Genomic DNA, 27,704 nt, shown 5'->3' with positions numbered 1-27,704 from the left:
TCCCAGCAGCAACATCAGGTAACTATAACTCTAGCCACACACACATACACACACACACACACACACACACACACACACTCACACACACGGAGTGTAAAGGTGTAAATGCAGGCAAGACACTCATACACATAATAATAATAATAATGAATACTTTAAAAGTATAGTTTAAAAGGAGTTTGAATGCAAGTACCCTGAATTCAATGTTCCCTACAGAAAACAAGGAATATTAAATGAAAATTGAGTGCCAGTGGGATGCCTCCATATGAGTTATTGGTCATATAGACCCCAGAGGCCACCAAAATAACACAGGTATGGGGAGCAGAGGGGCTCTGATTGAGTAAAGTCCTGAGAGAATGTGTAATGACACGGGCGTGGCCATGTGAAAGACCCCAATGCTTTTGACCTATAGGTATGGTAAAGTCTTTCGTGAAGTAGGCTCAGGGAAATTGGATGTCCTGGTCTGAGCACAGATATTAACAGTGGGCGTGGGAAATGTCCAGTATAGTGCCTCTTCCCCATGTTGCATCTACTGAGATTAGCTAAACCTGCCTCCTCGATTTAACTGTATGCAATAACCCATTTCCCAGTTAGCTATATATGATAAACACACTGCTCCAAAGGCCAGGGGCTACTGCAGCTTTCCCCATCAGAGAGTCCAGTTCACCCCTCTCAGCTTTTCTGTGTCTGTCCATTCTGCATTCCCTTGCTGCCCCAGTTAGGTCAATCCCTGGAGATGAGTAGGATGTGGCAAACAGGCTGTTGGCATTGCTCTTGATTGCTCACCATAGCCAGATGGTAAGACTTTGTCCTGCTGAAGACACACTTTCCTTGCTGGACATAGAGAAATCAACTGGAACTGACCTGGAACCTTCTTTCTCATTGGCAAGCTTTCAGAGTGCTGGGAGTTTCTATGCAGATTCTGAGGGGAGAGAAGCTTTGTGTCAACATGAGACAAGCTGCAGTCATCTGAGAGGAGGGACCATCAATTGAGAAATGCTGCTATAATGTAGGAGGGCCCAGTGCATTGTGGGTGGGGCCATCCCTGGGCTGGTGGTCCTGGGTTCTATAAGAAAGCAAGCTGAGCAAGCAGCATCCCTCCATGGCCTCTGTGTCAGCTCCTGCCTCCAGGTTCCTGCCCTGTATGAGTTCCTGTCCTGACTTCTTTTCATGATGAACTGTGATGTGGAAATATAAGTAAAATAAACCTTTTCCCCCATCTTGTTTTTAGTCCATTTGTTCTATCACAGCAATAGAAACACTAGCTAATACAGTCATCAGTGGAGTTGCCCAGTTGTAGATCCTGCATCTTACGGTCATGAGCTACCAGGCAAGATGTTCTACTGGTGCAGTATGGCATGACAATTATGGGGGTGGGTAATCAATCACTTTCTGATTGAATTTGATACTTGATCCACAGGAGGGAATTGATATCTGGCACTGTAAGCCTGGTCAAAAGCCTATGGCTGCAGAAGCCCTAGGTCAGAAACTATTACTATTTTGCCAAATGGACATGTTTATGTTTACATGCATTCTCTTGGTCATTGTTCTATTGCTGTGATGAGACACAATGACCAAGGCAACTCATTAAAAAAAAAAACAAACATTTAATTGGGACTTGCTTACAGTTTCAGAGGTTTAGTCCATTATCAGGATGGTGGCACACAGGCAGACATGATTTTGGAGAAAGAGCTGAGAGTTCTTCATACAGATCCTTGGGCAGCAGGAGAAGAAAGCCACTGAGTAGGCTTGGGTTTTTGAAGCCTCAGGGCCCACTCCCATTGACACACTTCCTTGAAGGCCACACCTCCTAATCCTTTAAAAATAGTGACAGTCTCCAGTGAGAAAGCATTCAAATATATGAATCTATGAGGGCATTTTTATTCAAACCACCACATCCATAGATCTAGTGCTGCTCTCCATAGCACTAAAGAGAAGGTTTGGGCTAGAGCGATGGCTCAGTGGTTAAGAGCACTGACTCCTCTTTCTGAGATTCTGAGTTCAATTCCCAGCAACCACATGGTGGCTCACAACCATCTGTAATGGGATCTGATGCCCTCTTCTGGTGTGTCTCAAGACAGCTACAGTGTACTCACATATATAAATTAAATAAATCTTAAAAAAAAAAAGAGAAGCTTCAGTGGGTCATGGTCAGTGCAGAGACTCATAATTTGTCAAAGTATTGAGACAAGTGACAGTTGAATGCTCTTCCCTAAAGGGTACATTAATATTTACCCTCCAAGATTCAAGGAGCATCATAAAAGAGAGGTGTCTTAGTTAGGGTCTTACTGCTGTGAACAGACACCATGTCTAAGGCAACTCTTATAAATGACAACATTTAATTGGGGCTGGCTTACAGGTTCAGAGGTTGTTCATTATCATCAAGGCAGGAACATGGCAGCATCCAGGCAGGCATGGTGCAGGAGGAGCTGAGAGGTCTACATCTTCATCTGAAGGCTGCTAGCAGAACACTGAATTCCAGGCAGTTAGGATGAGGGTCTTATAGCCCACACCCACAGTGACACACCCACTCCAACAAGACCATACCTTCTAATTCTGCCATTCTCTGGGCAGAGCATTTGCAAACCATCACAAGAGAGCAGAAATAAAGAGCCTGAGGATGAAAAGGAGTGCTGTCTTCTGAACATAACATGGCTCTTGAATACACAGTATCTGTAAGTTCCTACAAAACCTGCACAGGATTGAACCTTCAATATTTCGGCATGGGTATGGCTCCATCCCTCAGGAGCTATTAATAGTTGATGGATTAACTGTGACTGCTTGTAGGTTGCTCATGCTCTGTTGAATTGCTGCTGCCTATCCATGTGAATGTAGAGAGCATTAATTGGATTCAGTATGTTATAAAGAACAAGAAAATGAAGACGAGAAGGAGATGAAGGTGTGGCAAGAGGAAATATTGGAGAAGGGGTATGGGGAATGGGAAGGAATGTTTGGGTTGGATATGATCAAGCATATGAAAACAAGCATGAGAGCATCAAAAAATACTTGTTTTTGTTCTTTGAGGCATGGTCTTGCTATGTGGCCTTGACTGGCCTGGGAACTTGCTATGTAGACTAGGATGGCATTGAAATGATAGAGATACGCCTTCCCCTGTCTACTGAGTACTGGGATTAAAGGCATGCACTATATCTGCCTTAGCAAAACTAAATTCTAGAAAGTCTTTAAACATTTTTTAAAAGCAAAACAATGAAGGTGAGGGCACCCGATGTTAACCTATGGCCTGCACATGTACGTGAGCATGCACAATACCCATACTGTAGGGAAGCTTGGAGTCGTCTCAGGACACCCCAAGCTAAGTTCTCAACACAAAGGAGATTCGTTTGCCCCAGAGGGACAGAAGACAGGGATAAGGGCCAAAGACAGGAGACAGAGGAAGAAGGGGAAGGGCACAAAGGAGAGGGGAAAAGGGGACAAGGGAGAGGGGGCAGGGGTATTTGTCCCAGAGTAAGACAAAGAACTGCCTCTGGATAGAGAGGAGACACATGTGACACATAGGATAACGACAGTTTATGAAGTAAAAAGGGAAAATCCCATGTTAGGATGAGGTGTTTAATTTTAATTGGCATATTATTTGGGTGAGCCAAAGAGGGCTTTTGATTGCTGGACTTGAAAACTTTGATAGCAGACTCAGGAGGAAGAAGGCAAATAAAGGAAATAGACCTTGATGGTTAGCTTTAGGAGTGTAAGTGTAATCTCTCTCTCTCTCTCTCTCTCTCTCTCTCTCTCTCTCTCTCTCTCTCCCTCCCTCCCTCCCTCCTTCCCTCCCTCCATTCCTCCCTCCTTCTTCCCTCTCCTCCTCCCCTCCCCCCCAGCTTCTCCTGCTTCTCTCCCTTCTCCCCCTTCTCCTCCTTCTCCCCCCTCTCTTCCCTCCTCCCTCTCTTCCCCCCCTCTCTCAGCAGAGGGAATAGAGAAGGGTAAGGCCTGCCAGAGCCATATACTTGAGTTGGCTAGTGTCCCTTCACATACACACATGCATCTCACACATATGTGTACACACAGTTAAACACAGACACACACAAACCTAAAGAAAAATATAACAAAATATTTTTTAAAGAATGAAGACCTTGAATGGTATATTGATATGGCTTAACTTTCTTTCATAATCAATGAAAAGCTACAAAAAGACTTTGAGGGTAACACAATCAGATTTTTGTTCAGTACTAAATTGTCAATTCCTTATGAACATTTACCATAGGGTATGTCTCTCAGAACACACAACAATGCATGTAGAAATCTACTTCTTCCCATCATCACTATGGCCACTTTAACTCCAGGTAATCATTTCTTCCCTAGGTTAGTACTGCAGCTTACCTTTTCTCTAGACACTTCTACAATCTTGTGGGGTTTTTTTGTTTTTTGTTTTTTTGTTTTTCTTTTCTTTTTTTCAGAGCTGGGGACCGAGCCCAAGGCCTTGCGCTTGCTAGGCAAGTGCTCTACCACTGAGCTAAATCCCCAACCCCTACAATCTTGTGTTTTGACAGTGGATATAATGATCTTTTCAGAAGGGTAAGAACCAATGCTTGTGATTATGATGGGATAAGTAACAGGGACTGGATTACTCTTTGGCTTTAATTATAAACCTGGACAAAATATATGAAACCACAATTCAGAGCTGGGAAGCCTGACTAATACCTAGCATTCTTGATTTGGGAGACAGACGTCAGAATTTATTCAGGTAAGTTTGTTGGCTAGAATTTGTAGGGTATACAATAAGGCAGGGGAACCAAATGTGCCTTCCTGAGAGCTACAGTATTCGGTACCACAGCACACATGAAACCAGGGAAGGACCCACCAGAAAGGAGTAGATCCGAGAGTGCACTGCACTGCACTTTGTTTGAGTACTTAGAACAGTATTGCCTCAAGAGTGGGGGCATATTTGCTCTAGGCCAAAGGTTGCTCTGTGCTTGTTTAATAAAACTTAAAAAAGCAAGTCTCAAAGAAACTATCTCTAAGGAATCAAACTGCATCTCAGAACCAACCTCAAATATGTCTAAAGGAATAGTAAAGAAAAAATCAGCACCCAAAGCCATAAAATTCACTGACATCCAGTAACAAATTGTCAGGTATGCAAAGCAACGGAATGTTTTCCATAGTTATAAGCAAAGTCAATTAATAAATTACCCAGGAAGAAAATGCATGCTGGAATCAGCCAACCATGACATTGAACCAGTTATGACTGTGTTCCATATGTTAATGAGGCACAGGAAAGTGTGACGTGAGATTGTACTTAGGAGGGACATCAGAAGATATAGAAGATAAGTAAGTATGTCAAAATTCTAAAAGGGGCGTGGTAGTGCACACCTGTAGAAGCAGAAGGATCATTAGTTTAGGGCTAGCCTTGGCCACATAATGAATTCAAGGTCACTGTGGGCATAGGCTTCTCAGGTAAAGGCACTTAATGCTCAACTCCGGAGCTCATGTTAGGTGTAAAGAGAGAAACTCTACAAACTTGTCCTCTAAGCTTCACATTTGTTGCGTGCGATGGCACATGCCTTCTTTCCCTACACCATACCCACTGCATACACTAAATAGAAAAGAAACTGAGGGAGACTAATGTTCTAAGGTAGGGAGAGACTTGGCTTTTCAGTAGTTATTGACAAAAATAAGTAAAACATGAGCAAGTAGTTGGTGACCTTATTGAGAAGTTTTATTGGAATGGAGTGACTTAGAGCCCACTTTATAGTGAGTTGGAGAGTAAGGTGAAAATCGGCCAGAAAAGAAATGACTGATAACTTAGACTATGTTAAGCGTTTTTTTTTCTTCTGTAGATAATTTTGAATAGGCCCATTTGAGCATTTCTGTTCTCTTGCCTAGCCTTGCTCATGCCATCCCAGACGGATGGAGGCTTGATGGAAGTAGGATGATTTAACATGACCTCATTCATATGTATGGCAGTTGACCAGCTTTCAGTCATGGTGCCTCTCCAGAAATTTTGAACCTTTTCATATGCTGGCAACATTTTAAAAACACAAGCCTTAATGTACAAGTGCTTTCTGAAACCTAACCACGTATCACATTTGCAGACATCTTATTGGCCAAAGAAAATCACATGGCTAAGTCCCAAGCTGTCAGGAAATTAGACTACCCAAAAATATGGATTCAAAGATTCATGATTCATTGGGAACCTTCCACATTGCCCATAACTGTATAAAACTATGTATTGTTCTAGAAATGTGTACTACAGGTGAAGTATAAATACAGAACATGCACTTAAATAACAGTACCAAAGCCTGGTAACCCCTGGGGAGGAAGGAGGGGGGACAAGCCAGAAAGATAAGTGCACATACAACAGTTACGTTTTTGTGGTGCTGGGAATTGAGCCCAGAGCTTTGCACTTGCTAGGCAAGCGTTTTACTCTTAAATACATCTGAATCTTCAATGATGCTTTATTTTAATTAAAAATAGAAGCAAGGGATTGGAGAGATGGCTCGGTGGTTAAGAATACTGACTGCTTTTCCAGAGAAGCTGTTCATAAGACCTGTGTTCAATTCCTAGCACCCACATTATAGCTCACAACTGTCTGCAACTTCAGCTCTAGGGTATCTGAAGGTCTCTTCCGGCACCCTTGGGTGGGCATCATGCACACACATGGTACACAAACACATGTCCAGGCAAAGCACCCATACACATGAAATAAAAGCGAATCTTTTAAAAACAGGAATGAAATTTGGTAAAATGTAAGTTTTAGCTGTATATAAATGGTTTTGTTATATTCTTAGCTATCCTTTTTGTTTGTAAGTTACTTATAATTTTTAGGCTTTGAATTTTTTTTTTTAATCGGAGCTGAGGACCGAACCCAGGGCCTTGAGCTTGCTAGGCAAGCGCTCTACCACTGAGCTAAATCCCCAACCCTACTTATAATTTTTAAAACAGGTGGGAGATATGAAAATACAGATTAATCTTTGAAGAAGTTTGGCAAAAGGAAAGGTTGATAGAAAATGTAGGCAGTACCTAGACAAAGGGGCGTGGTTGGAAGAGCACTATTTCTAAAGATGGACAAAAGCTCATGACCATAAATAGGTTGAGGAGGAGACATCAGTAGGACTGGCTGCCAAAAGTTAATCCAAGAGACCGTTCATTATCCATTCTTCTGCTCATCCCTTCCTATGAACTCACTTGCTTTGTTAGCATTCGGTGCTTATAGTTGAATGCATATTGAAAGGATACAGCTGAGAGAGGAAAAAGCAAGACAGCAAACATACTGACTGCAAAAGGTTTTAGAATTCATTTATACGATGAACATATACCGAACATCTATAATGTACTAAATGCATTACGATACAAACCTCACTAAGACTTTGTTTCTATCCCATGTGTCTTGCATAGTGGGGATTGATAACCATATAAATAGAAACAGTACATTCTCAGCTGCAAATGTAACTCAGTGGAAAAATATTTGCTTAGCACACACAAGGTCCTGATTCTGACCCCTTAGCATCATAAAAAAGGAGGAAAAAGAGATACTATATCCTAGTTTGTAACTTATGGCAGGGAAGTGAACAGAGTGCTGGGGGAATATAGGGAACCGAGTAATCAACTGTAGATAGTGTACATTTCCTATAGCACCCTAGTTAAAGGTTCACGCTTGGAAAACATAGTTAAAAATTCTTCCACCTACTACATGGAAACTTAATTAACCCTCTATCTGTTTTCATTTGTAAAATGGCCACCATGGTAGTTACCTCACAGTATTGATTGAAGATTAAATAAGTTAATGAACACAATTTGTTTAGCAAAATTGTTTGATGAGCGCTAAAATGTTTGTCAAGAAGGCACATATTAAAGGATGAGTGCAAAACATAAGGAGAGCATTCTAAGAGGAGGGAATGCAGTATGTGAAGACAGGGAGGCCACACAGGAGCTTAGTCAATACTGGAGAGTTGTTATTCTGAGACTGAGAGCCATTATGCTTGAAGCTCACAGACACAGCTGAATCCTAATATGCTAAACCGAGGAGTCTGTATTCTGGCAGACACTGAGAGTTCAGAAGCGTGGATTCGGTTTTGTTTTCTAATAAATCAATCAGAGATCATTTTGAAAGCAGTTGTGGAAGTAGCACTGGCCTGGAATAGGAGAAGATTGGTGGGTAGGGCTACTATTTAGCTAAGAACTTCAATCAGGGGATAGGCCAAGCTTGACAGAATGACATGGGACAGAATGACATGCTGATTTGTTGCATGGACAGGGTTAGAAAGAAAGGGAGGTTGAGCCCAAACCAAAAGTTTTTAGTTTGGGAATCTAACCTGTAAAAAAAATATAAATTAGAAAGCCAATGGTTTGTGGCTAGAAAGAAGACAAATCTGATCTTAGACCTGTGGCACTTAAGCCACCTTTGCAGTCTGTAGGTCAAGATGCTTAACAGTTATTTGGAAATGTCTGGGAGTTAAGCAAGAGTTTGGGGCTCTTCTTTCAAATGTTGCAATCCATCAGTTTTAGATGACAGCTGAAGCTGTGTAAGCAGTTGAACTTTGTTCCACGTGGCTGGAGAAGATAGGAAACACTAGGGCATAATCCTGGCAAATCCCAATGAGTAAGAGTGGAACGGAGACACTCTGACTGGGAAAGAAAGGAGATAGAATGAGGAGACAGGAAGAACTTTGGGAAACAAGATCTACCAGTTGCCTTAGACTGTATAAATGTGGGCCAGTGAGTTCAGCCCCTGGGAGGTCAGTCTCCCTCCCTTCCTCTCCCCGCCCTCTCTGAATTTTTTAAACAAGGTCTAGCCAGACCTAGAACTTAAAATAATCTTCCAGACCCAGTGTACCAAGTGCCAAGATCACAGGTTTGTATCTGCCAGCACATCTGGCTTCTATTATAGTTTGATAACGTTATAGCAGAAGCCAGACTGCAGTGAAGTGACTCAATGCAAGGGGGAAAGGACAGGTGGTGGCAGGGAGAGTGGCTAGAGACGAGTCACTCCAGACATCTCTCTGACTGTGAAGGGAAGGAGGAAAAAGTATAGGAGTTTGAAGTGAGATCGTGTGGAAATCGCATGTTAAGTTTTGAATGGGAAGAGGTTAACTATGTCTGTAGTGTGGAATGCAGTGTCACGATCAAAGAGAAATGGGCTGCTGGGTGGAATGCAAGTCTAGAAAGACAATTCCTGATATTCTTCTAGGGATCACCCGGAGTAAATCAGTTTAGATTTTTCAGAGTGGAATGGAGCCAGGAAGTAGGCAAGAGGGAAGGAGCTACAAGGAGACAAAGTGTGTGCTCCTGCTCATGCCGTCCCTTCACATTCTAGAGAATACTTATGGTGCACGATGTGAAGACTATCTTGTGTCCTAAAAGATGTTCATTTCCATGACTAGTGGAAAATGCAGCTACGGTGTGCACCATTACTAACAACCAGTTTTGGGATAATTTTGACTTGTAACAGTGCCCACATTATGTTACAGATTTTAGGAAACATAAGCAAACACAAAGAATCCAACTGTAGTGGGCACGCCTGTCGTCCCAGCATTTGAGAGGCAAAGACAGGTGGGCTGGCTTTGAGAAAATCCTGCCACAAAAGAAAAAGAAAAAAGGGGGAGGGAGAAGGCCTGCTGTTTGTTTCCCAGCTGAGGTCCACACAGCTTGTTTGATGTCCCCAACAGTAGATTGCTAACATCATTTACCATGGGAGTCACCAAGGAGGCTCACATTTGTATATTCCACCCATCTAGGTTGGAAATCATAGATATAGATAACTGTTTCTAGGATTTATTTTTTCTTGCTACTCCCTAGGCGTATCTAAGAGATTTTGCAGAGAGCTGGTTAGTGAACAGCATAAGGCTTTGCTTGTGCTCCAGTGAGGATGGCAGGACTCTAAGAACTTGGAAAATGAATCGCTTACTAAAAGTCTACTGTCATGAGAGAGCAGAGATTAACTATCTGTAGAAAATGTTACAGCTTTATTTGACGAATGTTCTTAGACAATTTCATACACGTACACAATACATTCTGATTACACACCTCCCCCTTATCTCTCTCCCACCCTTGTCAATAGCCCCATTTGAATCCTATCAGTCCCTTTCCCAGAATCATGACTTTTCGTTCTGTTTTATGACCCATTTAATTTAACCTGGGCCACCTTTGTAAGACCGTTACACTGGGACTATGCATTCAACCAGACAAAGTCATCATTGGATACACAATGAATTTAATTTAATTTAATTATAATTGAAAAAAAAAGCTAAAGTGTAACTTTAGACTTAGAAATTTATGGGCCAGCCATGGTGGCACATGCCTTTAATTCCAGCAGAGGCAGGTAGATCTTTGTGAGTTCAAAGCCAGTCTGGTCTATACAGTCAGTTCTAGACCAGCCAGGGCTACATAGTGAGACCCTGTCTAAAAAAACCAATCCCATTAGGTTAGAGAGTTGGCTCAGTGACTTGCAGCACTTGTTGGCAAGGACCTGGATTTGATTCTCAGCACCCATATGGAGGCTTGCCACCTCCTCAAGCACCAGCATGTGTGGTTGGTAGACGCATGAAAGGCTATAACACTCGTCTACAAAAGATAGTAATAAAAGATCTAAAAAAGAAAACCCCAATCTCATATTGAGTTACCATTTTCCCATGTATGAGTGTTTGACTTGCATGTATGTATGTGCCCCATGACCATGCCTGGTGCCTTTAGAGGTCAGAGAAGGTGCTGGATCCCCTGGAACTAAAGACAGTTGTGGTGGATTTGAACCTGGGTCCTCAGCAAGAGTAACAAGCACTCTTAACCACTGAACCATGTCTCCCATATTTATTGACTGATTGTGTGTGTTTGTGTGTGTGTGTGCGTGTGTGGTGAGGAGGAGCTCATATGCTATGGCGCGTATGCAGCAATCAGAGAACAGCTCCTGGGAAATGGTTCTCTCCCAATACCATGTGAGTTTTAGGGGTTAAACTCGGGTTATTGGGCTTCCTGTGAGTGCCCTAACCTAATGAGCCATCTCAACAGCCCCTGCCTAATTTTGATGCAGCCTTACTGAGTAGTCCAGGCTGGTCTGAAACTCATATTCCTCTTGCCTCAACTTCTGAATTACAAGCACATGCTACCACCCCTGTGTATCACAAAAAAGTACTTAGAAATGATCTCATGTCAGTATATGTAGGTATTTATTCAATTTTTGTGGTCATATAACATTGACTAATTTTTCTTTCCTTTTATAAATATTTATTTATTCATTATATATAAGTGCACTGTAGACTTATATATAATTATCAAACACACCAGAAGAGGGCATCAGATGCCATTACAGATGGTTGTGAACCACCATGTGGTTGCTGGGAATTGAACTCAGGACCTCTGGAAGAGTAGCCAGTGCTCTTAACCTCTGAGCCATTTTTCCATCGACTTGTAAAAATTTTGTGGCTCTTTTGGTAAGCATGTGCCGATGAAGTGTATCCATTGAAACACTCTCCTAGCACTAGAACTTTTCATCATTCTTTTTTTTTTCCTTTTCTTTTTTTCGGAGCTGGGGACCGAACCCGGGGCCTTGCGCTTGCTAGGCAAGCGCTCTACCACTGAGCTAAATCCCCAACCCCACTTTTCATCATTCTTAATAAACTTTATAGTAGCTCCTCATTAGCTCAGGTGTTAGAGCAGATGACTGCAGAACTTTTACATTTACAGTTACTTCCCAATTCCTTGAAGCTCTAGGAACTACTACCCTACTCTTTGGGCGCAGGAAGCCAAGGCAAGAGCTTGGAGTGCTGGGGATTACAACTGGGTATTGCCATACTTGCTAATCTCTACTTTGAAAGGACAATATCAATAGATACAGAATTCTTTGGTGATGTGTTCTTTCATTATATTAAATATCTCACTGCCTGGTTTCTGAGAAGTCTGATATAATTTTAATCCTTGCTCTTTTGTGGACAAGACATTTTAAAACACTAAGTTCTTCCAAATTTTTTTCACTAAATTCAAAATTTTTGCCTTGGTTTTCTGCAGTTTGAATATGGTATACCTTAGCTCAGGTTTTTTTTTTTGAGGGAAGAGAATGACATTTTAAAGACTTGTCTAAAATTCATAAAGTTTTTTACAAGATAAAATATTGTAATTTTTATTTAAGACATGCTCTTGTCATGTAGCACAATCAAGTTGGTCTTGACCACTTATCATTTGTTTGCTTGGTGTATGTGTGTGTGTGTGTGTGTGTGTGTGTGTGTGTGTGTGTGTGTGTGTGAGTGTGTGTCTGTGTATGCCTGTGTGTGTTATATCTATGTAGCACATTCATGTGGAGGCCAGAAGATGGCCTTGGATGACTTCCTTTTTTTAAAAAATTAATTTATTTATCATATACACACCAGAAGAGGGTATCAGATTCCATTACAGATGGTCCTGAGCCACCATGTGGTTGCTGGGATTTGAACTCAGGACCTCTGGAAGAGCAGTCAGTGCTCTTAACCACTGAGACATCTCTCCAGCCCCGATGACTTCCTGTATTACTCTTTGCCTCATTTTCTTCAGACAGGGTCTCTCATTAAAGTGGAAGCATGCTGACTTGGCTAGGTTGACCAGACAGGGAGTCCCTAGGATCCACACCCTGCTTTTTCTTCCACAGGTACTAGGGGTTTGAGCTCAGGTTCTCATATTGGCACAGCAAGCATTCTTTTCCATCAAGGCTTCTCCCCAGCCTCTGCCTAGCCTTGAACTGTTGCCTCAGCCTCCTCAGTGCTGGGATTGCAGGTGTGCACTACCACGCCCAGCTTCCAGTTGTCAATTATTCTTATAGGATTACAATCACGCTGAATGTATTCTCATATCTCAGTTAGATCTCACATGTAGTTATTTTCCACACTACTGGCATAAGTAAACCAACATTTTATTTACAGTTGGTCATTTCTAATGCTTTCTTACAACTTTTTTCGTGTCTGAATTTTCTGTTTTAGTGTGATGAAATACATAACCGAAGCTTATCATTTTAACTGTTTTAAAGGGTACAACCCAGTAGCATAAAAATACATTCAGTGCTGGGGAATCATTATCTCTGTTTAGTTCTAGAACATTTTTATCATCCCAGATAGAAACTTTGTATCATTCCTCAGTTCACCTTGCCCTTGGACCCTAGCAAGCATGCATCTGTTTTTCGTTTCTATGGATTTACCTAGTCTAGGTATTTTGTAAAAATAGAATCATGCAGCACATGGCCTGTTCTGTTTTGCTTCTTTCTGTTAGAACAGTGGTTTCAAAGTCCACCCGTGTTCTAGTGTGCATCAACCAGCATGATGAACAGTATGTCACTGTCCATTCATCCACCGATGGCCTTTTGAGTGGCCTCCACCTTTCAGCCATTGTGAATACTGCCTCTGAGCATATTTGATCCAAGTTTCCTTTGAGTACATGCCTTTTTAACACTTTTCATTTGTACATATAAAATGGAATTGCTGGGTCTTTTGATAATTTTAGGAGTAACTTATTGAGGAAGTGCTGAAGTTTTTCCCAAGGCAGCTGTACTATTTACACTCCACCAGCAACTCACAGGCATTCCATTTCTCTGCACTCTGACTTAGCATGTGTCTGGTCATTGCTGCCCTAGTGGACAGAAGTCTATAATTGTGCCTGGATTTAAATCTTTTTTAAATATTATTTATTTAATGTATATGAGCACACTGTAGCTGTCAGACACACCAGAAGAGGGCATCAGATCCCATTACAGATGGTTGTGAGCCACCATGTGGTTGCTGGGAATTGAACTCAGGACCTCTGGAAGGGCAGTCGGTGCTCTTAACCGCTGAGCCATCTCTCCAGCCAGGATTTACATTTTCTGAATGGCTAGATGTGTTAAGCATCTTTTCATGTCTTTCTTGACTGTTTTTATATGTTCTCTGGAGGAAAAACTTGCCTTTAAAAGGTGAGTCCCCAGGATGCACACCCAGCCTTTTCTTCCACAGAAAACTCAGGTTTTCATGTTTGCACAGCAACTAAATGGAAACTTTTTCTACATAGAGAGAAGAGCTTTCTTCTCTTTATTAAGTTCTTATTTTAGGACATATCAGTCTATACTCCTCATAAGGAACATACCACTAAAAACAACATGTATAACACATCATTACATTTTCCAGTCGATTGTTTTCCAAGTGATACTTTTAAAATTGAAATTCCTGGGTTTGGAGAGATAGTTATGTAGTTAAGAGAACTAGCTGCTCTTTCAGAAGACCTGACTTCAGTTCTCAGCACACACATGGTGGCTCACAACCAACTGCATCTCCAATTTTAGGGATCTGATACCGTCTTCTGTCTTCTGTGAGCACCAAGTGTACACATAGTGCACAGACATGCATGTGGGCAAAACACACGTAGAAAAATCAAATAATTCAAAATTTGAAATTCATAACTCTATGTAAGGATTTAAAACTTCTGGAAGAAAACATATAGGAAATACTCAAAATCTAAGCATAGGCAGTGACTTTGTCAAGAGAAGTCTGATAGCTCAGGAAATATTAGCAAGAATTACCAGAATGGGATTGCATGACAAAAGGCTTCTGTACAACAAAGGGAGCCATTAGTAGGGTGAAGAAATAGCCAGCAGAATAGGAGGAAATCTTTGCTGGCTACACTTCTGACAGAATAAAAGTCTAGAGTCTATATCGAACTCTAAGAATTTAAACACCAAAACCCAAACAAGTCATCCCATCACCAAACGGGCCAAAGAACTTTTGAAATAAAAACATAAAACAGCCAAAAAATTACAGGGAAATGTGTTCAACATATTTAGCTTCCAGAGAAATGTGTAACAAAACTACATCGAGATTTATCTCACCCCAATCAGAATGACTATCATTAATAAAACAAAAAACATGCTGGAGAGGATGCAGAGAAAATGGACTCTACCTGCACTGTGGAAAGGAATACGAGTTACTCTAACCACTACACAAATGAGCATGGAGGCTCTCAATTTCCAGATGGAACAACCACATTGCCTACTCTAGCATCGCTGAGTATACACCCAAAGGAAGCTTAGTCAGTGCAAAACAGAATTCCTTTCACATTCGTGATTATTGTATCATTAATCACAAGAGCCAATATGTAAAATCAGCCTAGGTACACATTTAACAAATGAATGGATAAAATTGTGATATTCATATACAGTGAAGTTTAATTTATTCAACTAGAAAGAAAAGCAAGGGACTGGGAAATGGCTGGGTTGGTAAGGTATTTGCTCCATAAACATGAGGACCTGAGTTCCATCCCCAGCACCCATGGAAAAAATGGGTCTAGTGACACAGGTTTGTAGTCTCAGTGCTGGGAGAAAAACAGACAGGAAGATCCTCGAGACTCACTGTCTAGACAGCCTGACCTAATCACAAGCCTCAGGTTCTAGCAAGAGGCCCTGTCGCAAAACAAAACAAAACAAACAAACAAAAAACAACCAAGGTGATTAGCTCCTGAGGAATGACAGCTGGAGATGACCTTTGGTTTCTACATGCATATGTACACTTGTGAGCATGGGCACATACAGAAACACACACTCACATACCCACAATCCCCAGCACCCACACACTACATTACTATAAACATTTTTAGGGGAGCTAGAGAAATGGCTCAGTGGTTAAGAGCACTGACTGCTCTCCAAGAGGGTTTGATTCCCAGCACGGACATGGCTACTCAGAACCATGTTACTCCAGTTCCAGAGTATCCAATACTTTCCCCTGGTCTCTGTGGGGACTGTGTTACATGCAGCACAGGCATACATGCAGCACAGGCATACATGCAGGCAAAACATGTTCATACATAAAAGAAAGGTAAATCCTTTAAAGTGTTTTTAGTTTTCATTTTATGCGTACGAGTGTTTTGCTTGCAGGGTACATCTGTGCGCCACATCGTCCAGAAAAAGGCATTGGACGCTCTAGACCTGGACATACAGGCAGTTGTGGGTGTGAGGGCAGGGAACTGAAGCCAAATCCTCTTCGAAAGTAACAAGTCCTCTTGGCCACTTAGCCATCTCTTCAAATTATTAGCATTATTTTTATTAGAAAAGTTGTTATGTTTAGAACTTTGGGTGTATCACTATGTTAAACAAAATAAACCAAATTTAAAAAAACAAATATCGGGGTTAGGGATTTGGCTCAGTGGTAGAGCTCTTGCCTAGCAACCGCAAGGCCCTGGGTTCGGTCCCCAGCTCCGAAAAAAAGAGAAAAAAAAAAAGAAAAACAAATATCATATACTTTCCTCTCACATCATATACTTTCTCTCACATATGGAATCTAGAGTTGTCCTCAGAGTGAATCTGATCAAATCGCATTATATGTATATATGGTGATGTCATAATAATTATATGATAGTATTTTAAAATGTTTGTTACATCTATTTGTATCAATCAACCTATCTATCTAGTGTGTGTGTGTGTGTGTGTGTGTGTGTGTGTGTGTGTGTGTGTGCACATGCAAGAGCATTTATGTAGAAGTCAGAGGACAATTTGTTCCACAACTCGTAGAACCCACTATGTGGGTTCCAGGAATTGACTTCAGGTCTTCAGCCTTGATGGCAAGAACGTTTGCTTGTTAAGCCATCTCTCAGGTGCTATATGCTAATATTTTGTGTGTTACTGGGGATTGGATCTAGGGTGCTAAGCAAGCACTCTATCCTTGATCTATATCTTCAGGTAATTTTAGTTTTTAATTTAAGAGAGTGTCCTACTCCCATTGCTGCCTGGTCTTAAATTTGCTCCGGTAATCCAAGCAGGCCTTGAACTTGTGGTCCTCTTTCCTCCTGAGTAACTGGGATCCCAGGCTTGAGCAAGCAGGCCTGGCTATACTTTTTTAAATTACCTTTCCCCCTCATTATTAAGAAATTGCTCTTTTTTATTTTCTTTTTCTTTTCTTTTTTTTCCGGAGCTGAGGACCGAACCCAGGGCCTTGTGCTTGCTAGGCAAGCACCCTACCACTGTGCTAAATCCCCAACCCTGCTCTTTTTGCTGCCTACCATGGGCTTCCAAGGACAGAACTTAGGCTGTCAGGTTGGTGGCAAATGCCTTTATCTGTTGAGCCATCTCACTGGAGTCATATTGCTTTAAAAAAAATCTTTTTAAGAAGTCAGAGAGATGGCTCAGGGATTTAGAGCTCTTGCAGACGACCTGAGTTTGGTTCCCAGCACTGACACTAAGCATCTTACAACTGTCTGTTACTCTAGTTCCAGTGGGTCTGATGCCTCTGGCCTCTATGGGCACTCACTCTCAGGTGAGCATATTTACACACACATATATAATTTAAAATTTGTAATATTTTGTTGATCATTTGTAGGTGTTCTTTATATATACTGGAAATTAGACAATTATCAGATAGGCAATTTTGTAAATATTTTCTCCCATTCTGTCAATTATCGTTTTAGTTTCTGGATCCCCCTTTATGCGTTAGGCTTTTTTTATATACAATCTATATACCATCTAGTCCACACACTTGACATGTGTAAATGAATGTATTTTAGTATGTGCATACTCATCCTCACCATCTCTTTCCCAAAACTTCATAATTTCCAAAGGAGACTTCCTGCTTACTTGAAGTTAATCCCTGCTGAACTTTGCTTTTTTTTTTAAAAACAGGGTCTCATGAATCTCAGGCTGACTTCCAACTCACTGCTTAGCCAGGGACAACCTTGAACTTCTGATCTTCCTGTCTATACCTCCAAGAATTGGGACTAGAGGTCTGTATACCACGCCCAATTTCTATGGAGCTGATGAATGAACTCAGGCCTTCATGCATGTTAGGCAAGCAAGCTACCAACTGAGCTATACCCTTAGACTTAGAACTTTTCTTTTAAACTTTAGTAGTAGTGGTAGTTGTTGTTGTTGTTGCTGTTGTTGTTGTTGCTGTTGTTGTTGTTGCTGTTGTTGTTGTTGTCGTTGTTGTGGGAATGCACATGCCAAGCGCACTTTCAGAGGTGAGAGGACAAGTATGTAGAGTTGGTTCTCACTGCCCAGCTTTATGTGGGTTCTGGGGATGAAACTGAGGTTCCAAGGCTTGTACAGCAATCACCTTTGTTCATTGAGCCATCTCACTAGCCCCTGAGCTTTCAGGTAGATTTTGTGTGACACATTTGTGGTTGGCCTTTAGAACAGCTGGGCTGGACAGTTATGAGAAAGCTATCTGCTTCCTAACATCATCTATTCAGGGCCACCCTCAACTACGTGGGGAGTTCAAGGTTAGCCTAGCCTAGCCTATATGACATCCTGCCTCAAAACAAAATTTAAAAAAAGAGAGACATCATGCTAAATGAAGTAAACCAGACCTTTCTGTTCTGTTTCTATACTTAAAACATTAATGAAGGGCTCTACACTCTATACTCAGGTGGCCAAGAGTAATATGTACAAGAAATGAACATATAATAACATGCAGCACAGATTGCCTTTACGGAACATTCTCTCTAGATTCCAGGCTTTGATCTTTTCACTCAATTTAAAATTTGAGTGTATAGTCATGTAACAATTAACAATAGCACTGCAACCTGAGAAGCAGTTCATGAGGTGGTTCCATTATTATGTTAACATTGTGTCCCTCCACGGACCCACATCGAAGACAGAATGTACTCTATAGGCCGGAAGTCCAGTGTCTCCATCCTGCCTGCATCTGTCATTGAAATGTCAAGGTAAGCTGAAAGGTGGAAATCATTTATGCCAAGTAACTTGTAAGTCTTTAGGATGAAAGTTAAGTAAGAAGTAGTACTTATAGAGAGCAAATGTAAACCAATAATGACCATGTTATAAAGTATGCTATGGGGAAATAGTACGTGAGCTGGAGAGTGTCTGAAGAAAATTCCTCAGTGGAGAAATATTTGAACTAATTTTTTGGGGGGAGAGAGTAATGCTAGGGATCAAACCTGGGGTCTCATGCATCTTGGCAAGCACCCTAGCACCAAGCTATACCCTTACCCTTTAAAAAAAAATTTTAAGACAGGGTGTCACTAAGTTCTTTAGGTAGATTTTTAACTTGTGATCCTCCTGCCCCTACTTCATAGGTAAATAGGATAAAAGATCTGTGTCACAAGGCTTGGTTTTCAGCTGAGCAAACAGTAAAGTATAAGGGGATGTGCAGTAGGCAGAAGTTAGAGAGAACAGACTGGGGACAAAGGGCAGAGAAGGAAGATAGCATACGGGATGTTTGGGAGCAGCCTGAAGCCTTTCTCTAACAAAACAGCACATTCCTTACGGTGACAGAGGAAAGGCAGGATAGGAACGCCATTTTAAAGACTCATACAGTTTGTATCCTACGCTAAAGCAGCACTTTCCAAATGTCACTCGCTGTATTTTCCATTCACAGTTTGATGTCTTGTTTCTAGAGTCATGAACTTAGGATATGTTTTATTTATATTATATTATATTTATATTAAAGTGTCACTATTAAAATAATAATAATAATATGTGCATTGCTATACACTGACACCTTTTAGAAAGCTAATGCTGAGTGCATTTTTGAAAGAGAATAGGTGGAGGGGTAGCAGAGGGGATTACTGGAAAGGCTATTGAAACACTCAGATGACAAAAGCCTTATTGGCAAGGGCGGTGGAGAAGGGAAGGGATTTTAGAAGAGATTTAGGATAGGACTTATGATTAATTAGAGGAAGGTAGGGATATTTATAACTAGAATCTGGATTTGGTGACTAATTAAGATGGGTGGAAGATTACGGGAGTGACCTGGCGCGACAGGTCTCTCGTACAAGTGATGGCACTATTACTAGAGTAGAGAAAGGAACAAAAGTTCGTAAGTGAGAAAAGTGGATTTTTCTGTTCATTTTATTACTGTTGTTAATTTCAATTGTATTTCATATTAAAAAGCTAGTATATTCTCATCGTAACAAGCGAAGTAATGTGAAGATACAAGATGATCAAGTCTATACTCTTTCCTTCCCTGTATAGAGAGTGATACATATAAAAGACAGATAATATGTAAAAGATCTTCCACGGTGTAAAAAAAAGAGACAACCACCATGGGAACTGGAAAAATATGCAAATAAGCACAGTGCCTAACTCGGGAAGCATCTCCAAGAAGGAATTCTACAGGAGCACTGATTTTTTTTATACATCCTTTTAACTCCTCACTAACAATGTAAAATATCTTTATAAGAACAGAAAGTTCAGCAGAGCAGCAGCTGGGGAAAGCATTCCCTACTTCTGTGTTCTTATGCTCATTTGTCCTGATTAAGCCCTAGAAATTCATAAGATTATTAAAATCTGCCCATCATGGCGGCACATGCCTGTGATCCCAGCACTCAGGAACAAGCAAGGGCAAGAGGATTGCTACAAGCTCCAAGCAGCCTGCTTTACGTAAGAAGTCCTTGCCTCAAAACAATTGGCTAGTGTGCTCCTGTTTGCAAAGTATTAATTATCATAATTTCCATCATCATCATGATGTCTCCCCTTTGACAAGCTCCTACTGTCCACTTGTAAAGATGAGGGACCAATGTGTGTGGCCTTTTATGTAGTATTTATGTGTGTGTGTATGCATGTGTAGAAAGTACGTGATGTGGATAGTAGATTTTTTTGAAGATTTGCTTTTTTATTATCCATATGCCTGTGTGGGAGTATGTGTATGTGAGTGGAGGTGGCCACAGAGGCCTGAGGTGTTGCTTCCCTGCTGGAGGTACAGGCAACTAGTAGTGAGAACTGAACCTGGATGGTCTGCTAAAGCTCTTAACTGCTGAGTCATCTCTCCAGACCCGATAATGGGTATTTTCTTATAAAGAGGAGGCTATTTATTTTACACACACATGTAAAGTACCCTGCAACTTGATTTCCTCAGCTGCCCATACTGCGGTGGGTGTACACTGGGTTTTTTTTTTTTTTTGGTTCTTTTTTTTTTTTTTTTTCGGAGCTGGGGACCGAACCCAGGGCCTTGCGCTTCCTAGGTAAGCGCTCTACCACTGAGCTAAATCCCCAGCCGTACACTGGGTTTTAATGTATCAAGTTAAGCCACACTTCTCTGTGGGATACAGCTTTTCGCCTACCTTTTCCCCCCAAGCTAGCTGTATTACATTTTACGTGACTTTCCTGCGAATGATATATATTTGGTTTGTGATTTTTTTTTTAAATTTAGTCTACCAGTCTCTGTATTTTAACCGGGCCATTTACATTTTAGGCATAAAATCATATTAGTGTCCCTAAGATTGCTGTGATTAGAGCCATAGAATGGTTCTGAAGGGGGGAGTTGTTGGCACAGCCTCTGGAGGAGGATTTTTCTTTGCCCGGTCCAGCTTAGATTTCAGACTCACCTGATGGCTTTGATGAGGTAGCCCCAGGTGTTCCGCAGCTTGCAGCAGCTTAACTCCAACCTCTGTCCTGTCTTCACAGGGCCATCTTCCCTCTGCATCAGCCTCCACGTGCCATTCTCAGCCTCTATACAGTTCTTCGGAATTTCTACCTTCCGATTTCTTAGGAGGAAATCAGCCTTTTCAGATTTAGGACTCACCCTAATGGCTTTATTTTTTTTTTAATTTATGTGTGTGGGTGTTTTGCCTGCATATACATGTACATGTGTATATATCTCATGCGGGCCCAGTGTCAGTGGAAGTCAGAAGAGGTTATCAAACCGGGAACTGGAATTAAAGGTTGTTGTGAAGCATCATGTGAGTGCTGGGAACTGAGCCTGGGTCCTTTGCAAAAGCAACAAGTGCTCTTCATCGTAGAGCCTTTCCCCCAGCCCACTAATGGCTTTATTGTGCATTGACTCTACTGCTACAAAAGGTCACTTAAAGGTTCTGAGGTTGAGGACTTCAATGTACATTTTTGGAGACACAAACTCACAATCTTAAGCCTGGAGTCTGACATTTTAGTACTTATTTCCTGTTTGTTTCTAATGTTTCTCTCTCTCTATTTCCTTATTTTTTTTTTTTGCCCCTGTGGATATTTAGGTTTTTTTTTTTTCATACAGGGTCTTACTATGTAACCCAGGCTGGCTTCAAACTTGAGATTCTTCTGCAATTGCCCCCCAAGTTCTGGGATTCCAGGCATGAATAGCTTATATCTAGCCTATTTATGTTATTTTAAAAATTTAACTTAAAACGAGTTACAGTGTGTACGTGGCGGTGGTGGAGGGGTGCCGTGAGGGTACGTGCAAGCCAGAGAACAGAAGCGGAGGCAAGAGGACAGCGTTTTCCAGACGTGGTTGTCAGATGTCACGCTCATTCTCCACCTCATTCCCTTAGACAGACTCACGAAACCTAGAGCTAGGCCAGCGGCTACCAGGCCCCAGCAACTCGGTTTCCAGCACGCACAGCACTGGGACTATAGGCATGTATGGACTGGCCTTTTACAGGGGTGATTTGAACTCATGTCCTCATGCTGTGTCACTACCTCTTTTGCAGACAGAGCCATCTCCTTAGCCCTTAGGGTCCCTTAGCTGTCCTTATCTGTTGTTTTCTATCAGTTCCCGGATCCTGTCCAGAACGTCACATTGCTTTTAGTCATCCCGTTTCCTTGGTGCCTGTGGATTCTGACTGTTGTTCACTCACTTATTTTTAAAACCTTGATGTTTTCAGTGACTACTTGTCAGTTTTGTAAAATAATGGAAGCTGTTCGATGTATTTGTCACAATTAAATTGAGTTACGGATTTGGGGAAGACTACAGAAGTAGACAGATTTTTCTCCATGTCGTGTCACAGATATCGACTTTCAAAATGGCCCACCACTGTCAGTGTTGATCTTTATAACCTGGCCGAGATAGCGTTTGTCGGACTTTATTGTCTTCACAATGACGTTACTCTTGTCTCCTTTCTAGACTAGACTTTTGGAAGTCAGTATGTATGCCCAAAGTAAACGACTAGAGTTAGGCTTCACTTCTTTGAGGGAAGCGTGTCTGTAGATATGATTAGAATAAGATATGATTAGAATAGGCTGTTTGTCTCTTCCTCATCATGTGTGTATATCATGAATGTATTGGTCTGTCTACCATTTGTTTGTTCAGTGTAGCAATCATTTATGTGTGTCAGCATGGACTCATGGCTATGCATTTTGTAGCTTGGGTTATAATTTAACACCTCTTCATTTCTTGCTTAGAATGTTCTAGTTTGGCCATAGAAACTCATGTAGCTTGTTCTCAGTTCTTTTCACCTACCCCTATCGTTTTTTGAGGGTGCAGTTTCCTACATTTGGGCAAAGCTCTAAGTTCATCATGTGTTCTGCTGTGTTCTAACAGTTCATTTGCTTCAGTTCTTGGTAAACATTTTACTGTATTCTGTCTTATGTGGGTTCTCTCTGTAAGTGATGTGTTTTCGTCTTCGAGTTACTTCAAGATTTTTTTCTATGTCTTTGTTTTTTGTTTTATGAGGATACATTGTAATGTGGCTTGACATGTATTTCTCTCTCTCTGTAATGAAGCCCTTAATAAGGAAGACATTTTATTTATTTATTTATTTATTTATTTATTTATTTATTTATTTATTACTTGGAGATAGAGTATTGCTGTGTAGCCTAGCTCTAGCTGGCAGGGAACTCACAGCTATCTGCCTGCATGAGCTACTATGCCCAGCCTAGATTTATTCATATTTCTTTGAGGTAGGGTCTCTCCTCGAACCTAGGCCTCACAGTTTGTCACCTAGGCTGGAACCCAGCCAGCCCAGCAAGCCCAGCTGGCAATGTTCCTGTCTCTGACTGACCCAGAGCTGGGAATACAGGCATACATACAATGCCTGGCTATTTATTTGGGGGCCCCGGAACCAAATTCCAGGCCTTATGACTCTGTAGCAGACGCTCTTACCATCTGACGCATCTTTCCAGCCTCCATTGTTTCTGTTTTCTGACACAGGGTCTCCTGTGACTCAGGCTGATTTCAAACTCACTAGGAAGCCAAGGATGACTTTGAACTCCTGCTCCTGCTGCCTTTACCTCCTGAGTGCTGGGGTGTGTACCACCATCACCAGTAATAGTGTGCTGGGGAGCAAATCCATGGCTTTCTTGAATGCTAGGCAAGCAGTCTATCAGCTGAACCACTAACCTAATAACTAGCTCTCTGATAGTGTCAACTGTATTCTAGATGAAGAAACCAATTGAAACACAAAATCATCAACAGAAAGGATATTTACTGTAGCAATATTATCACCGGCAAAATTGGAAACAAGTTATAAATAATGTTCTATTAACTTGGGCATTTCCTCAGTGATTCAGGCTTAGTTAATCATATTTCTTAATCTATAGCATATTATTATTCACCTTCACTTTCCCGTGGCCACAAACATGTGCTTAAGGTGCTCTGGGAGAACTGTCTTAGTAGATAAGGGATATGTGTATATATCTTAAACTTTAGCAAATATTAAATATTACCAGATAAAAGTTACGGAAAAGTTACAGAAGCTCACGTTTCTATCAATAGTGTACAAAAGCACCTATTTCCGTGACTCTTCACCAGTACTGGATATTGTAATTTTTATTAATTTTGTGAGAAGCATCTCATTAATGTTTTATTTGTATTTCCTTAGAACAGAGTTTTACTTTTTTGACAACTTGACTTTCTTCTGTAAATTGCCTTGTTTGGAACTGAGCAATGAACATTGAATTCATGGTAAGGACTGCAAATGAAAATCAAGGCCCGGGGGCTGGAGAGATGGCTCAGTGGTTAAGAGCACTGACTGCTCTTCCGGAGGTCCTGAGTTCGAATCCCAGCAACCACATGGTGGCTCACAACCATCTATAATGAGATCTGATGCCCTCTTCTGGTGTGTCTGAAGACAGCTACAATGTACTTATATAAATAAATAAATAAATCTTTAAAAAAAAAAAAAAAAAAAAAGAAAATCAAGGCCTTCAGAAAAGACGTTTGTGGGAGGATGGGCCAGGGAAATCCTGGCTGCTGAAGAGGTTAGGGCCATTAAAGGGGGAGGGGGCCACTTCACACTGTGACAATAGACAGAAGCCTCAAGGGTGGAGAGGCTTAACTCGTTTGAAATACTGACTGCAGACGTCCTGGCTCTTCTGGTCTGCTCCTAATCAGGTCAGGCTCAGCACTGACTATATTAATGTCATGGTTGTGTCCCCAGACCTAGGTGTGGTATTATAAATTCTGGTGATAAATCAGGTCTGATTTATCGTATGACCATCCTCTGTGATCATATGATGGCTAACATTCTAAGTTATCATTGAGCAACCTCAGGAAATTGACAGTGCAGCTACTGCAGACAATTTGCACAGAATCCGTGCAAATCTGCTGTCTCCACTAAAGAATGTGGAGCCACTGTAGGGAGGTGGGAATGGCAGTTGCAGGTGACTGCACTGGAAAACGACTGCTTTTCTTGTTCTAGGTGGTTCTGATATTACAAGCAGGCCAGAACAGATTGGTAAAAGGTAAAGCATGCAAAAATATTAATTTGTCTTTGCTAAAACTTCCCAGGGATTGTTAATAAGGAAAGGAGAGAGGGAGGGAGGGGGCACTTTGCTAAGAGTTCTGGAGGGTACACTGTTTACAAAACACACGACACAAACCAGGGCAGGGAGCTCTGTTACCCAGGCCTGAGCTTCTTTTGATGATTAAGAACAATGTGCTGGTGGCTGGCTCCCCTCCTCCACAAGACGTGGGAATTGGAGTTTGGGTGGGGGACCAAAGTCTGGTCCTCTGCAAGAGCAGCCACTTTAAGCTCTTTACTGCTGAGCCATTTCTCCAGCCAAGACTAGACCTATTTTTTAAATTATTATTTTTTCAATCAGAGAAATGTCTGGGGGATTTGTTGGGAAGAAGACAGGGTTTCAGCACGGGAGGGAGAGGATGAGAATCATGAGGGTAAAAATGACATGTATGCAGTGACTGCTCATTGTTGACACATATGAAGCTGTCAACACGTGAAATCGATACATGTGGTATGTTAGCTTTGGTGCTGTGTTTGGAGCTAAAGATGGGAGACATTAGCAGATCAGCACAGACTAACTCAGGTAGCTCTTCTAAACAAGGTATTGACTGTTCTCTCTCTCTCTCTCTCTCTCTCTCTCTCGTTCTCTGGGAAGGAAGCAAGGGGATTAGATGTCTGTCTAAAAAGGGAGAGGAAGAGTATGAGTGATGAAGTCACTCTAACTCTTCCCCACTAACAAAGACTGTGTGTGGGCTCTGAATACTTGGCACGTAGTGTAGTTGCTCAATAAATATTTGAATTTAAACTATTAAGTTACTCATTTGGTCTCTGCAACAACCATATGAGCTAAGGATTTTACCCACATTTAACAGATTAGAATCCTGACACTTACATTAGCTCCCTTCTGAGTTACAGGAATGTGCATACATAGCTTATCCTCTTGGGAGGGGAGAGGCCAGGTCTTGTGGTGGGAGAGGAGGGAGAGAAGGGAGAGGAGGGAGAGGAGGGAGAGGAGGGAGAGGAGGGAGAGGAGGGAGAGGAGGGAGAGGAGGGTGAGGAGGGAGAGGAGGCAGTGGGGAAGAAGGCAGGTCATTCTTCTCATTAACATGCTTTCCAGTTGTTCCTGGGAACTTGACATTTGCAACCGGATAATTCTTTGTAGAGGGCTGTGAGTGGAGTTGAAGAGTGCCTCAAGATGTCTCTAAGATGCCCGCACCATGTTTTGACAGTCAAAAATGTCTCCAAACATTGCCAAGGGTTAAAATCTCCCCTGTTTGGGAACTACTGCCTTAGACACTGACAGGACAGGGACAGCACTGCCCAGGAGCCTCCTTACCTGCTCTAATGTTTACCTGTAGAGTTACTAACCATCAGTCTGATGTGAGCACAAATTCACCTTAGCCATCTAAGTCAGCCTTTTTCCTGCCTTATGAATATGAACAAGCTATGTTCTTGTCACTCCATTAAAAAGTGTTTTTTCCTAACAAGTATGCTGCTGCACATTGTAGTGCCAGCACTTGGGACATAGAAATAGGAAGATTGCAACTTCAAGGCTAGCCTGGGCTACATAAAGAGTTCAACATCGGTTTGGATTATATATGGACCCTGTCTGAAACAAATGAATAAACAAACACAAACACTTAAAACATATTTTGTCCTTTCTCAGGTGCTTCACCCCCCAACCCCAATGTCTACTCCAGCCCTTTCTCCTAGCTCATCCACTGTCGTCTTGGTGTGAAGGCAGAGCTTCATGAGGTCTGCAGCTGAAGTTACTTAGTGTGTTGGAATTTTCTGGTAAAGTCCACCCCTCTTCTGCTTCTAAACTTTACCTTAGGCCCTAAGGCTGACTGGCTCTGTCCCCACATCTCTGCTTCCTTGTCATGAGTCTCGTCTGTCTCAGGGAGATGACAATCATTTTTGTGGAATTTAAAACCCAGTGCAGTCGTGTCATTTAGAATGCAAACCTCCTGCCTCACTTCTACCCTAGTCCTTCTCAAGCAAACAGGGATCACAACACCCTGGAAGGGAAGCTTCTAGACTGAGAAAAACAACCAACACCCACCTACCCCCCAAAAGCTAGAATGTTCTATTAAACTTGAACATAAGTATGTCCCAATTTCTACAAATATTTTTGATAAAAATTCATACATCGTTAATCAGAACTTCAAACTTAGCCAAGTGCTCTGTATTTTATCAGGCAATCCTGCTAGAGACCTTATCAGAAAACTGCTGCATACTGCCCAGAGAGATTCCTATTTGGTAGGTCTGGATGGGGCCTAAAAGTCTGTTTATGGTGGTTTGGGGACCACACTCTTGAGAGCCACTGGCATAGGATAAACAGAAAGATAAGGGTGTTGCCTCCTTCAAAGCATCAAAATTAAAGAGAAGAAAGTTGCTAAGACTTGAAGCAGCCCCTTGTTTTTTAAGTATTGACTCCCCAACCA

General features: G+C 41.6%; 1 protein-coding gene and 1 non-coding gene across 5 annotated transcripts in view; both read left to right on the top strand.

The window, feature by feature from the left end:
- Snx12 (sorting nexin 12) overlaps positions 1-27,704 on the top strand; it is a 129,936-nt gene that overhangs the window by 53,732 nt on the left and 48,500 nt on the right. The window contains exon 5 of one of the 4 annotated variants that reach the window (XM_039099899.2): positions 24,400-24,715. The exons of 2 other annotated variants lie outside the window; for them this stretch is intronic. In XM_039099899.2, coding sequence (XP_038955827.1) covers positions 24,400-24,420 — 21 coding nt within the window. In that variant the 3' untranslated portion in view covers positions 24,421-24,715. Of the gene's footprint in view, positions 1-887; positions 9,481-24,399; positions 24,716-27,704 lie in introns of those variants that run through there. One more of the 4 variants, XM_017602108.3, reaches the window with a different exon arrangement.
- LOC120099440 (small nucleolar RNA SNORA72) lies at positions 24,873-24,992 on the top strand. The gene has a single exon (XR_005498621.1). It is a non-coding gene; the product is annotated as a small nucleolar RNA SNORA72 (small nucleolar RNA).

Source organism: Rattus norvegicus, chromosome X, assembly GCF_036323735.1.
Source record: "Rattus norvegicus strain BN/NHsdMcwi chromosome X, GRCr8, whole genome shotgun sequence".
NCBI classification, from domain to species: Eukaryota; Metazoa; Chordata; class Mammalia; order Rodentia; family Muridae; genus Rattus; species Rattus norvegicus.
Note: the sequence above shows the minus strand (reverse complement) of the source record. Positions and strands in the feature narration are given on the sequence as shown.